Source organism: Solanum dulcamara, chromosome 12, assembly GCF_947179165.1.
Source record: "Solanum dulcamara chromosome 12, daSolDulc1.2, whole genome shotgun sequence".
NCBI lineage: Eukaryota > Viridiplantae > Streptophyta > Magnoliopsida > Solanales > Solanaceae > Solanum > Solanum dulcamara.
The window spans coordinates 10,233,840-10,247,326 of NC_077248.1; the positions used below are offsets into that span (position 1 = coordinate 10,233,840).

Here is a 13,487-nt window from a genome sequence, read left to right on the forward strand (position 1 = left end):
TAGTCTTCTACCATAATGTGGTTCCTCCACATCCTTCTATCTAAGGTCATGTCCTCGATAAGCTGTAATTACGTCATGTCTTGTCTAATCATCTCTACCCAATACTTCTTCGGTCTACTCCTACCTCTTTTGTAACGATGCATGGTCAACCTCTTACACTTCCGCACTGGGTATCTGTATTTCTCCTCTTGACATGCTCAAACCATTTCAATCGCATTTTTCACATCTTATTTTCTAATCATGTAGCTCCTAATGTGCCCACACATCGATCTCAACATTCTCATCTTGACAACTTTCATTTTTTGAACGTGAAAGATCTTAACTGGTCAACACTTCGCCCCATACAACATAGCCGGTCTAACCACCAATTTATAAAACTTACCCTTAAGTTGTGGTGGCACCTTTTTGTCACATAACACTCCAAAAGCAAACCTACATTTCATCCACCCTACCTCAATACAATGTGTGACATCACCATCAATCTCCCCGCTGTCTTGCATGATAAATCCAAGATACTTGAAACTAGTTCTCTTTTGTATGCCAGGACACCAAGCCTAACTTTCACCCCAACCTCCTAAGGTGTGTTTCAATATCACTTATATTTATGAACAGTTCTTTAATTTCTTCAGTCTCAAGACCATTAATTTCTCGAAAGATATCAAAATTACTCATATCAAGTCAATGTTACCATATGACTTCTATACTCCTCCAATGTATACACAACACTAAGAAGCTTCAGAAAAATGAGTCAAAGTATTTATTCAAGCCTTGAAATTACATATAGTAACATTAATTTAATCAACTAGGATTAAATAAAAAACAAATCTGATTAAAGTAATTAAAAATTTTATAAAATTCCAAAAAAAATTAAAAAGACTTTCCTCCTATTTTAAATTTCAAAATTTAAAATCTCCACCTCTTTCTAATAATAAATAATGAAAAAGAAGAAAAGTTTCAAATTTTGAAATTTAAAATAGAAAAAAAGTGTTTTTAATATTTTTGAAATATTAATATGCACCCAAAATTTTTAATTACTTTAATGCAGTCCATTTTTCATTTCCATTTGACCAAATTAATATCACCAACCTGAATGAAACATTTCTCATTTTTGTCAAACTTTCGTGCAAATAACAAGAAGAGTTTTAAAATTTAGTATCACTAACACTAATTTCAAAATTATAACCTCAACTCCAGTAATATCACTTTATTATAGTCCTTTTTTCTTTGTTAAACAAGCCAAACAAATTTAGTTAGTGTTTAGTAATATATTTATATAAATGTAACAAATCTAAGTAAATCATATTGGTGAATCAACGATATTGCAAAATGAACCAATTTAATTCTAGAATAATTATTTTGCATAAAAATAAGTAAAGTAAAGTAAGTAGGAAGCAAGAAAAGCATCTCAGATTATATTTCCCCATGAATTTCTTCATTTAACAATCAAAGTGCAAGGATAACGAATTGGATTACTCATCATTGGTGCCTTTCTGGGATTGAGAAGAAATTGCGAAAGAACAGAAACAACAAATTAAACAGATTGGATCTCAGTTAGAAAAAACCTCTTCAATCCCATAACTGGGAATTCTAGAAAGATAACGCAGTAATAATACTAATCATCATAGATCCAATTAAACCATCCAATTTCAAAAAAAAAAAAACTCACAAAAAAAGCAAATGGTTTAAGGTATTTTGGAAACACATAAGTGGATATCCATGTTCAGTAACTAGAGTTAGAGCTTTGAAAGGAGATCTCAGTTATAGAGAAAAGTAATCAACATATTTCCAATGTGGAAATATCAGAACTCGGATAAATTCTTTATCACATCCTCGATCCCATAACAATTTTTTTTTAAGTAAATCCAACGAAACGCAAAGAAAATAGATAAAAATAATAAGGAAATATGAACAATGATAAGTTGGATCTCAGAAAAGTGAAATACCAAAAGAATTTATATATCCTCATGTTGAATATTTCAGTATTTTCTGTTTCCTCATAGATCCCTTGCAAGAAAAACATAGATAAACTGAATAACAAAATATAACTAGAGAAGAAAGAAATAAGGAACCGAATGAGCAGAGAGCTTATCAGATGTAGGAGATGGAGTGTGAGAAACCCTAGCGCCGATGAGAAGAGTAGTTGATACACGCAATATTTATATAGAGACTTTGAGAAGCAGAGAAAGTGCAAGTTACGACGGCGTATTTACGCACTTGTGCAAACCCTAGCTGCATAGTGGAAAAGTTAAATTGCAAGACAAGTCCTCAATTAAACTTCTGGGCCAACTTCAACCTTGGACTTCTTAGAATTATTCTCGCCTACTTTTGGATTAGGCTTTTAGCTAACATTTGACCTAGATTTCAATATATGTTTGGCCATTTTTTCCTAGATTTCATATTTCACTTTTTTTAAAAAAATAAAAATAAAATACACAAAATGTGATTTCACAAGTTCTAAAAATTATCATGAATATTCATAAGTATGACACAAAATTATTATTTTTACAATAAACTAGATAATATATTCTCTAAAAATCATAACACGATATTTTAATAAAAACTATACTAATAACACATTTTTCAAATACTACAATTATGAAGAAAATTCATCGGTGCAAAAAATAAATAAAAACAATGATATTAAATAATTATTTTTTAATATAATCCACATTCTAAGAACGATATTTTCATGACGAGCATGCATTTTCAAATCGAGAGTGTGTTTAATAAAAGCAAGGATTAGATATGTTAGTGGAGTCATAAATGGATGAACTCTTTTTATAAAATATAAAAGTTTGTGGTAAGTTAAAATTTTAAAAGAATTCAACAACTATTTTTTTAATTTCTTTTTTTTTTTAAGATTTTGGATTTTTTGCCAAACCAAAATTTTCAAAATTAAACAAATTCTATGGAAACACTAACAACAACAATATGAGCCCGTTTGGATGGACTTAAAAAAAGTAATTTTTATGTATGAAGTGTTTTTAGATTTTTAAAATGCTGAAAGATATTTTTATAAATAAACAGTTGAGTGTTTGGATAAAAGTGTTTAAATGAGGAAAATAATGTGAATTTTAGGATTACAAGAATAAAAAGGGTAGTTTGAAAATTTAGTTAAAATATAAGGGATATAAAAGTAATTTTCATGGTCAAAGAAAATGACTCTAAGCACTTTAAAAAAAGTTAGTATCCTAACTTTTCATTTTTGACTGACTTTAAAAACTTTATGACTTAAAGTTAGCATTAGGCAAACACGTCCAAAAGCTAAAAATGCATCCAAACGGGTTCTATATCCAATGTGATCCCACAAGTGGGGTCTAAGGAGGTATAGTATACGCAAATCTTACTACTACCTCATGGAGATAGAGAGATTGTTTCCGAAAGACTCTCGGCTCAAAAGTATCAGTTACAAGAAAGAGAGAACAATAATATATATATATATATATATATATATATATATATAGCGACTAAAACGAAAAGTGATGCAAATTCTACAAGACAAGGAACAATATCAATAGCAAAATAATGAGATAATCAAAAGACAAAAACAACACAACTATAATGACACGCCTAGACCTAAGACCAATCCTAAATCGTCAAAAGGCAAAACACAATTCTACCCATGCTAGCCTTCTACCCTAATACGAGACCTCCACTCTTTTTTATCTAAGGTCATGTCCTCGATGATATGAAGTTGCTCCAAAAAATGCTTGCAATATCTATGGCCAAACAAGTACTTAAAGTTGTGCAAATATTCCCTTTGTCAATTTATACTTGTCCAATATACTAAATATAAATGTCTAATTTTAAAATTTTAATAGATAATTTATCATTATTATTAACTATAGTTATTTTCTAATACATTTATCAAAGCATTAAATTAATTATATTTGAAGGGTTATTAGTACAATTATCGTTCTATTTATTATTAATTAAAAGATGTGCTATAGAAAGTAGCAAATATTGTTCAACCCAACCCACAGTGCAGTTTATGGGTCGGGTAGAATTCAATAGTTTTGTAACTATAAAATAAGAGAATGAAAATGGAAGGTAGAATTAAATAGCTTTAGAATTTCTTTAAAATATCAAAGTCGATGAATTAGGCATATACAAAATAGTTCTTCAATTTGTCATAGAAAAGAGTATAAAATGACTAAGGGGTGATATCATTTTCTCTTCTAAACTAGCTTAATATTCACTAGTGTTATTCCATAAAATAATTTAAATTTCAAATTATTCACTTGCTTTAACTACTAAGTATGGGTGCCGCGTAGGATCATCAACTCCATTCTAGTGGGCTTTTGAGGAACAGGCGAGTCTCGGGAGCTAGGATGCATCTCAGTTTTATACAACCGGGTAGAGTGGGAAAGATCTGCCTCTTCTTATGTATATATATTTGATTCATTCACACAACATTTGTAAAATAAAGATTAACGAGTGATAGACCCAAAGTTAGCAATCGACATTTACCTATAAAGAAGTCAAAATTAAATAATCAATTCCACATGGTATAAAGCAATATTTACATCCAGAAAAAGTACGAGCAGAAATAAGAAAACAAGGAGGAAAAAATGGAACAAGAACTGTATCAAAAAAACGACTACAAAGTAAAAATTCCAGGAAGATCCAAGGTTTTTCATTTTTGTTTTCAAATTGTATAAAAATCTTACTCTCAGCCAACAAACAGCATCACTGTAGTTTTTATTTTTTTGTTGAAATAAGAAACAACATCACTGTTTACGCCGCAGAATTATGAACTAGCATCCAGTATCGGATGCAACTATGAAAAAAAGAAAAGAAAAAACAGTTCATAAGTTTTTTCGGCTTAAAACACCTAAAAATGTTCTCTTGTCATGCATTAGCTGCACTATTGTCCTTATTTTCATTTTCCAAGGTGTCAGGTTTGCTGCTGACCGCGGGGGAAGCATCAATCAAGCTGGCAGCAATTGCAGCTTTCAGATCCTCATCTTCTTCATCTAAAAGCATACCTTGTTCCTCATACTGGTGGTAGGGAACAGAAGGCCACTGACTTTGACCACTTCTGCTACCTGTTCTCTGTGCAGCATTGCAGGACTTGGTAATCCTATCCGCATCTTCTGGTAACAGCCACTGTCCATATCCACTAGAAGCTTCAGAAGAAGAGATTGGACATTCCTTGGGAAATTTTCCCCTCACCAGGAAAATGCTCCACCCAAAGCTTTTCAACGAGTCCAAATATGCTGAAAGGTAAAATTTGGAAAGGTGCTCAGGAGCGGCCTTGAGACTGTCAAAGTTGTACCACTCCCCATTTACTTTCCTGATACAGAACCAATGGTTCTGCAAGTGACAGATAAACGCATTTTCCAGTTCTGGGTCAATCTGAGCTGGTTCAGCAACTGGGCTATCCAGTGGAATGATTTGAAGATCCCACACCTCCAATGCCTTTTGCAAAACCTGTAACCAAATTTCAAGTCAAAATTTAGCTCCTAGAGCGCCAAAGCAGAAAGGTGATTTAAAGAAAATCATTGGAAAAATAGCATCATAGTCACAGGATTATGCAAGTCATATGGTCACATGTTATTTGTCTCTCAAACTCAAAACACATTAAACAAAATTTTGTGCTATATAAATAAGCATAAACTCAGGCTAAAGCTAGCTACTAAAGGACAAACTAGAGTTCTGCATCTCCACAATTCCACCATAATGTTGTTGTCTGGTATTTCAACTTTTCTCTCGGATTCACTAGCTAGTAAATTTAATGTTTGACCTCAAATCATTACTACCAGCATATCCATTGAAAAGGCAATCATTCACCAGAAAGGATGAACAACATGAGAACAAGCAAGAATGCACATGGCATCGAAGAAAGGAGAATTACAAAAAGGATAAACAGAACAAAAAATTTGAAACAGCATACAGACATACAATTTGGAACATTACAAGTTAATTGGTGGTTCTCAAGAGTGAAGACACAAGGCTAAGTGACAATAACGAGAATCACCCCACCTCTAAACACTTTCCGTGGTAATTACGTTCTTTATATGCTTTCCCCACATAAGACATGCTCTTCTTACACTAAAATAAACCACAAGGGATGTTGATAATTATTATCATTTCTTCTATATCTGTTGATAAAATAGGCTTGCTGGGCACTACCATTATCACAAAAAGGGGGCGCTTGCTATGCTTAAGTTTTTGATTGATTGAATTAATGAATTTGAATTCTACCAAATATTTAAAATATTTGACACGGGTTTATATAGCATGCACCTTCATTCACATGATTGCTCTCTATTATTAAGAGGAAAGGATGTGATATTCAATAATAAGACTAATATCAGACACCACTTAGTCACTTACTGTAGTCACTAAGCTATTTTCAATCTTTCCTATTTTATACTTTTATTACAGTGGTGCCTAGGCCAGTTTGTGTGCATCGCAAGTAACCTATTCCACCAGATAAAAGCTAGCTCTTACGAGCAAAAGCATCAAGCTACTTCTAATCAAAACTCTTCCACAACTTATCAAACTCCTCAATCAATATCAACAAGATGTGAAAGAAAATCATAACTAAAGAAGAAACCAGAGTCATTTGCAAAACAACATTTCCAGAACAACAGGAACCAGAGAAAAAGTTCACCAAAAGTACACCTCTTCGACCACTAAGCAACATCCCAGGGCTTCCCTTCTTTTTTTTCTGATTAAGGTAAAGTTCATTCCAGGGCCTTTTCTTCACTTCCTTATTTTTTTTATAAAAAGTTCTTTTTTGGGTCACATTTAGTGTGTGCCATATTTTTGTGTATGGTGGTGATTAATCACCCGATTAAAAGAACGAATACAAGACCAGTTCATATTTAAAAGTTGCTCCCACATCCCATCAGCACTCAAATTAAATTATGCTAGTATATCTACTTATAAACTTGAATCCATGTCAAGAATGAAACCAATTTACTTCTTCGATGTTACGTTCAGGAGAATTTCATTATACTGGCATTAATTGCTGTTAATAATTTAAGTATGATTTTACAACAACATACCTAGTGTAATGCCACAAGTGGGGTCTAGGAGAGTAGTGTGCACGCAAACCTTACCCCTACCTTAATCTAGTATGATTCCAACACGCTAAAATTGAAGACCTCATCTTAAATTAACAATCGTAGAATTCATTATGCTTGGAAGAAAACAGAAAAGCCACAAGAAAATTGGACCTTGTTACCCGAAGAGTATAAAACCACGACAAATCTTGCAAGCATAACAGGTCTTACAGCCTTGAAACTTAAGCTCGGACAAGAGTGTATGGAACCTTCTCCTCTTTATAAAGACTCAATTCCTATCCCACTAAATGTTATAGAAATAGTTAACATGATAATTTCATGTTTCTCTATTATGCCGGAATTTTGATATACATTTCATTCACAGATACGAAGTCATCATATTAAACTTGGATTCTGCGTTCTTTATAGACAAGATTTCGTTGCAATAGAAGGTTGGGTTCTGTGTTCCTTCATACTCCCCTGTCCCAATTTATGTGGCACAGTTCAAATTTCGAGAATCAAACAGTTCAAGTATGACCGTGAATTTGGACATTAAATCTTCAAGTTTTTTGAAATAAAATTTATATATTTGAAAACTATGTAAAAAGTATTATAAGTCACAATAATTAACAATTAAAAATGTTTAAAAGATACACGGAAAAATGACATCAAAGATAGACTTGTTTGAATCTCGAAATCCGAAAGGTGCTACATAAATTGAGACGGAGGGAAAAATAAATATTCATATAACCTACAAAAACTGACAAGATATTTCCTAACTTTATCTACAGTCTACACATTATGTCAAATACAATTTCTACATTTATAGAAGTTCAGTTATGGTTAAGCCAAGTGTTTAGATATTATTAATTATAAAACACATAATAAATTCATCTTGCAAACTTCACCCAGAAACACAAAGCAAATTTAGACCACCACCACATAAAGGTCCATTAATGTTCATGTAATACAACCAGGTAATCGTGCTACAGAAATGGGTTTTCGACATTCCTATTACGTACTGTAGCCTGTAGGTGATCATGATAATTCTTTATGTAGGAAAGAGATGACTTCTGATTAGGAGACTAACATCACACCACATTTGCCAGAGACTAACATCACACAGCATTTACTGCAATCATATCAAAGGTATTTTAATCAAAATTCTTTCACAACTAAAATACCTTAACTTAGAGTTTCCAAATTAACTTCCAAGGTGAGGATTGAAGGGGAAAATTAACCAAAGTAGAAACCAGAGTAATCTGCAAAAAGAAAAGGATCAGAGGAAAGGACCCATCAAGGGATTTGTTAACAGAATGAGTAACTTATACATAGTGATCATCATCTAAGTTATGTTCACCTCTTTCTTTTTCTTCTCCTTCCTTTTTCAGCTAATCTCCTTTTTTTTCATTCGGAGTTGGGGGTGGTTATACTTGGATCATGTCATATATATCACATAATATGGTGATTATTTGCTAGATATAAGAACAAGAATAGCTCCTATTTAAAAGTTGAACCTATCAGTGCACAAATTCAGATTTAAACAATGCTTCTCCTTTATTACTGGAATAATCACACTAAATCAGCTACTTCCAAATGTTGAGTCATGTAGTTCTACCAATGAAGAATTTGATTAACTTGCAAGATATTACAGCTAACAACCTAGTACGAATCTTGGTCTCCTGATTAGAGACCCCATCTTTAGTTTTCCTTATATAGAATTATCATGTATGCCTAACCACATAACAGAAATCCTGCATAAGACAACCTAGTACGAATCTGGTCTCCTGATTAGAGACCCCATCTTTAGTTTTCCTTATATAGAATTATCATGTATGCCTAACCACATAACAGAAATCTTGCATAAGACATTTACTTTGTTAACTGAAGACAACATAAAACCAAAGGACGACTTGCACGCCTAAGATGTCTAACAGGTAATTTGGATCTAGAACCCAGCACATACCATGGTGACAGATGGAGTCTTCTCTCCAGTAGAAGATCCGTTTCAATCCCCCATGAAATAAATTGTTGGCTCTATACTTACGGAAGTTTCCTCATTGTGCTAGTGTTGTGATATCCATTTCATTTTTAAACAAGATAGTGCATTAATGTTGGATGCTTTCCTTCATTATCAGTATATACGACATATTTAAAATTGATAAGGTATTTGTTTTACGAGACAAAAATTGTTGAGGGACAGGGCTAGCGTTTTTTTTAAATATCGAGGATCACTTTTTAAACATCCACAAATTTCGAACCAAAAGGAGACGACAATCAATAAGTTCGGAGATTACTCATGGGGGGGGGGGGACCAATTTGGAATCTCAATTTTTAGAAGGAACTTCCAACTCTCGGAGATAACGGAATTTCAAAATATTCAAATTCTCTATAAACAAACCTCACTGGTAGAGGATTAGGATTCTTGGAAATGGGAGTTGGGGAGCAGTGTGTAGTCACAGTAAAGAGGTACTATTGTAAGTTGCTAGCTAGAGAGAGAGATAGGTTTCCTCATCCATCTTCGGACCCCTAGAGATAGGTTTCCTCATCCATCTTCCGAACCCTAGGATCTAGGGAACCAGAGAGGTGTTTTTTGGCTTGGTTTGTTATTAGGGGTGTGACTCTGACGGCTGAAAACTTGAGGAAGATGAAGATCACAAATGTTAATTGGTGTTTCATGTGCAAACACTCAGGAGAAGACATGGATCATATCTTACTGTGTTGCCAAGTAGAATCACATCAGGGTGGGAGCTTTTAATACGATTCAGGGATACAGTGGACCATGCCAGGTATTGTGAATGATGCACTATTTAGTTAGATATTGAGAGTATAAGCTGGTCGCGGGATGTCGCTCTATTAGCACTTATAAGGGTAGTATGGAGGGAAAGAAATAGGAAACTTTTGAGGGAAGGAGCTTGATTTTGTGTATACGAGGAAAAATCACCTTTTTGGTGTATCCATGAGGTTATTATTCATAAAAATATACTTTGCTTGACAAAAAAGGGAGAAAAAGATAATTAAAAAAAAGGAAAAACGGTCTAATGGATCCCTGTACTTGTACGAGTTTATATCATGGACCCTTCTACTTAACCATTTATCAACTGAACTCTTACACTCAATCAAAACAAGATTTTTAAACTCCTCTGACCATTGACCAAGCTTATGTGGCATAAAGATGGCTGAGTTGGCGAAAGTGTGTGACTACACACATGTTAAGGCGAGTGAATATCATTTTTAAGTTAAAAAAATATTTAAATTATAAAAGAATAAAGCAATTAAAAAAAAACCCTTCTTCTCCACCCACTCCACTTCCTTTTGCAGCCATCCCCATCCCTGCCCAACCCCTTTTTCTTTCTTCTCCCACACTATTGTCATCTTCTTCAGCAGATCTTGGCATTGACATCTCCTTGAGTCCACTAATTCGCGGGCGGAGGGAGAGAGCGGTGCTCGTGGAGACCACTGATTCGCAATGGAGTGAAAGAGAGAGGTGGCATTGGTCAGTATAGAGGAGAACGAGGCGAGTGAAGGTGCGAGGTTCTGGTAACGCCGCGAAGAGTTTTTTTGGTCAGATCTAGTGGTGTGGCGGCTTAGGTTACTGGTTTTGTGGAGGTTGTAGAAGGAGGAAAGGAGAATGATGAGGGTGTGCGGCGGAGATGAAGCCGGTGAGGGAGAGAATATAGGTGGTCTCGCCGTCAAGAGTGGCGGTGGCAGCGGCTTTCAGCGGTAGATTTTGGTTGTTCCACATGGGAATGGCGAGAGGATATATGCAGTTTCAAATTTTATTTTAAAGAATAAATTAAAAAATTATTATTTTACCTTTTATAAAATAATTTTGGTTAATAATTTTAGAAAATAGTTAATGAATTATGACATGTTATTAATTTATGTGACATGAATTTGACATGTCATCTATTTAAGAGAGAGTGAACTACGCACATGATAGGAGGGGTTTAAAAATCTTCTTTTGATTGAGTGTACTGGTTTAGTTGATAAATGGTTAAGTAGAAGGGTCCATAATACAAACTCGTACAAGTACAAGAGTCCATTAAATCATTTCTAATGGAAAAAAGTGCATGGGATTTAGTTCCATTTGGTCCTTAATGTATAAGCACAATGAAAATGATCCTTAATATATTTCAAAGAGTGATCAATTTGGCCCTAAGTCATACAAGTAAAGAGAATCACTTCTTTAGATAACAACAACATACCCAGTGTAGTCCCACATAGTGGGGTCTGGGGAGAGTAGAGTGTACTCAGACCATACCTCTACCTCAACGATGAGGTAGAGAGGTTGCTCCCGATAGACCATGGGCTCAAGACAATAACACTCTAGAAAATACATAGTGGAAGTACAAGACAAAATAGCTAATAACAAAAACAAATAGTAATAGAACAGTACTACAACAAAATAATACTACAAACAAACTACACAAAATAATGATAGTAACAAAAATCGAAGAACAAGAAAGTACAAGAGTGGTCCTACGACTACTAGGAAGGGTAACAAGACAAAGGACTCCTACCTACTATATGGACACACTCCGACTTACTAACCTTCTACCCTAATTTGTGTCCACACCTTGGCAATTCTACCTACTATATGGAGCCAGGCAGCCAGCTGGAACACCTCGTCTATTTCAAGGGGTATTGCTACATTTCACGAGCACAGGTACCAATTAGATGGGGAAAATCACTTAAGTTTTGTCTTTGTTGGAATTTGAACCTGAGATCTCACACCGTCAAACCTCTCTATAAGACCACTAGGCCAAAAAAAGTAATAATTCTTATTCTACAAATCTAATACAGTAAAGCCTCTCTATAAGAGTATCATTTGTTCCGATATATTTTTATTGTTATAGTGAAATGTTGTTATAGAGAACATATGATACAATTTAACATAAAAGATGGGTTCCACGGAACACATGGTTGCTATAGTGAAATATTGTTATAGAGGTCTGTTGTTATAGAAAGGTCCGGATGTACGTGGCTGTCAATCTATAATCACACTGAAATTGATTTGGAACAGTTCAAACCCTTCGCAAAGTAGGATTATGAGTTTCAACACAGGATTTCAGAATGGTTTGAACTGTCCAAGCTACTACTTCCTCGTTAAAACTAAATATTCATGAAAAGAAAAAACCATACAATAAAAGCTTGAAACTACATAAAACCTCTTGCAATTCCCTTATAATTCTTAGTTATGATTTTTGAATTAGCATTATTCAGAAGCTGACTAGCACTGAATCCTTGAATTGCACCATTAGTCATCCAAAGTCAAATACAACAAAACAAAACATCAAAGTAAGCAACTTACATATCAATTTTCCAAACAAAATACAACCTTTACTTCCATATGCTCAACGAAAAGGTAAAAACATTGACTACACATTAATTAAGCTTCCACTCATAAAATTGCCCCAAAATCACAAGATTTCAATTTTCAATTAGCATAAAACGCATAAAAAAGAAAACCCCAAGTGGGCAGCCAGCAGTGTAGAGCTGAAGTAACAATCTTGGAAACCAAGGTCCGTACCACAGCAGACTACAACAATCAGTAAATTCTTCATGTCTACCTAGGGTTTGGTGGCATATTTATCGATACATATACCAGTAGATTAGCAGAGGAGTACCCAATATTTTTTTTTTAAAAAAAGGAACTAGACAAGTGAGTGAACCTGGATGCTGAAATTGCCGTCAAGGGAAACATTATGAGATTCTTCGGGAACAAAGTCGCCGCTGCCTTGAACCATCATCTGCCGCTCCGTACGGTCGAGATCGGAAGCGACCGCCGCCAAATCGAACTCTGAGAAGAAGGGCCCTTGTAAAACGGTGTTTACACAATGTACAGCGCAAAGCTTAGATTCTTGTACCTCATGGTACAACATCCCTCCATTGCTAACTCCTTCCATTCTTCCTCCCCAAGATTCTTTGCTTTATCACGAAGCCAAAGAAACCCTAGGTTAGGGTTTCAATCAGCAGACTGACTTTTCTTTTAAAAAATTTAGAAATGTGGGAATGAATTTATGAAAATGGGAATGTGAAGTTCAGTTTATTTGTAAGGTAGAACTGGGGACACATGAAAGTACAAAAGCAGATTTGGTGACACCCCTTTTTTAATTGACACGTCTCCTGATATTCTCGGTCACAGCTTCAACGAACGATAACATAATCAATATAGTTTTTTCACAAGTATGTGATTGAGACACTGTTTTGAGAAGCGAGAAGCGGAAAAAAAGCATGGAGGCTCACTTCACAAAAGCGTGAAGTGAAGCGCATGCTTTTTTCAGAAAAAGCGTTATTTAGTATAAAAATATAAAATATGCATAGATAAACAATCAAGAAGTCAAAAGACTTAGATTAAAAAGTAACTAGATAGTCAATAATCCTCATAAGTAACAACATATAAAGCAAATGCATAACCAAATCACAAAGAGAGCAAAATCCTATTCTTCAACAAGATCCTCAAACTCTTGA

The 13,487-nt window shown here is 34.3% G+C and overlaps 1 protein-coding gene and 2 non-coding genes across 3 annotated transcripts; all 3 read right to left on the reverse strand.

Annotated features, from left to right (window-relative positions):
* Positions 1–1,398: 1,398 nt before the first annotated feature.
* On the reverse strand, positions 1,399–1,489 carry LOC129878004 (small nucleolar RNA snoR26). Its single transcript, XR_008763707.1, has one exon. It is a non-coding gene; the product is annotated as a small nucleolar RNA snoR26 (small nucleolar RNA).
* Positions 1,490–1,539: 50 nt separating this feature from the next.
* On the reverse strand, positions 1,540–1,632 carry LOC129878005 (small nucleolar RNA snoR27). The gene has a single exon (XR_008763708.1). It is a non-coding gene; the product is annotated as a small nucleolar RNA snoR27 (small nucleolar RNA).
* Positions 1,633–4,666: 3,034 nt separating this feature from the next.
* On the reverse strand, positions 4,667–13,102 carry LOC129876562 (ataxin-3 homolog). Its single transcript, XM_055952020.1, has 2 exons — positions 12,689–13,102; positions 4,667–5,433 (listed from the first exon to the last, which is right to left on the reverse strand). Exons 1-2 carry the CDS (start codon positions 12,920–12,922, stop codon positions 4,852–4,854), a joined length of 816 nt encoding a protein of 271 aa, XP_055807995.1. The 5' UTR covers positions 12,923–13,102; the 3' UTR covers positions 4,667–4,851.
* Between the last annotated feature and the right edge of the window lie 385 nt (positions 13,103–13,487).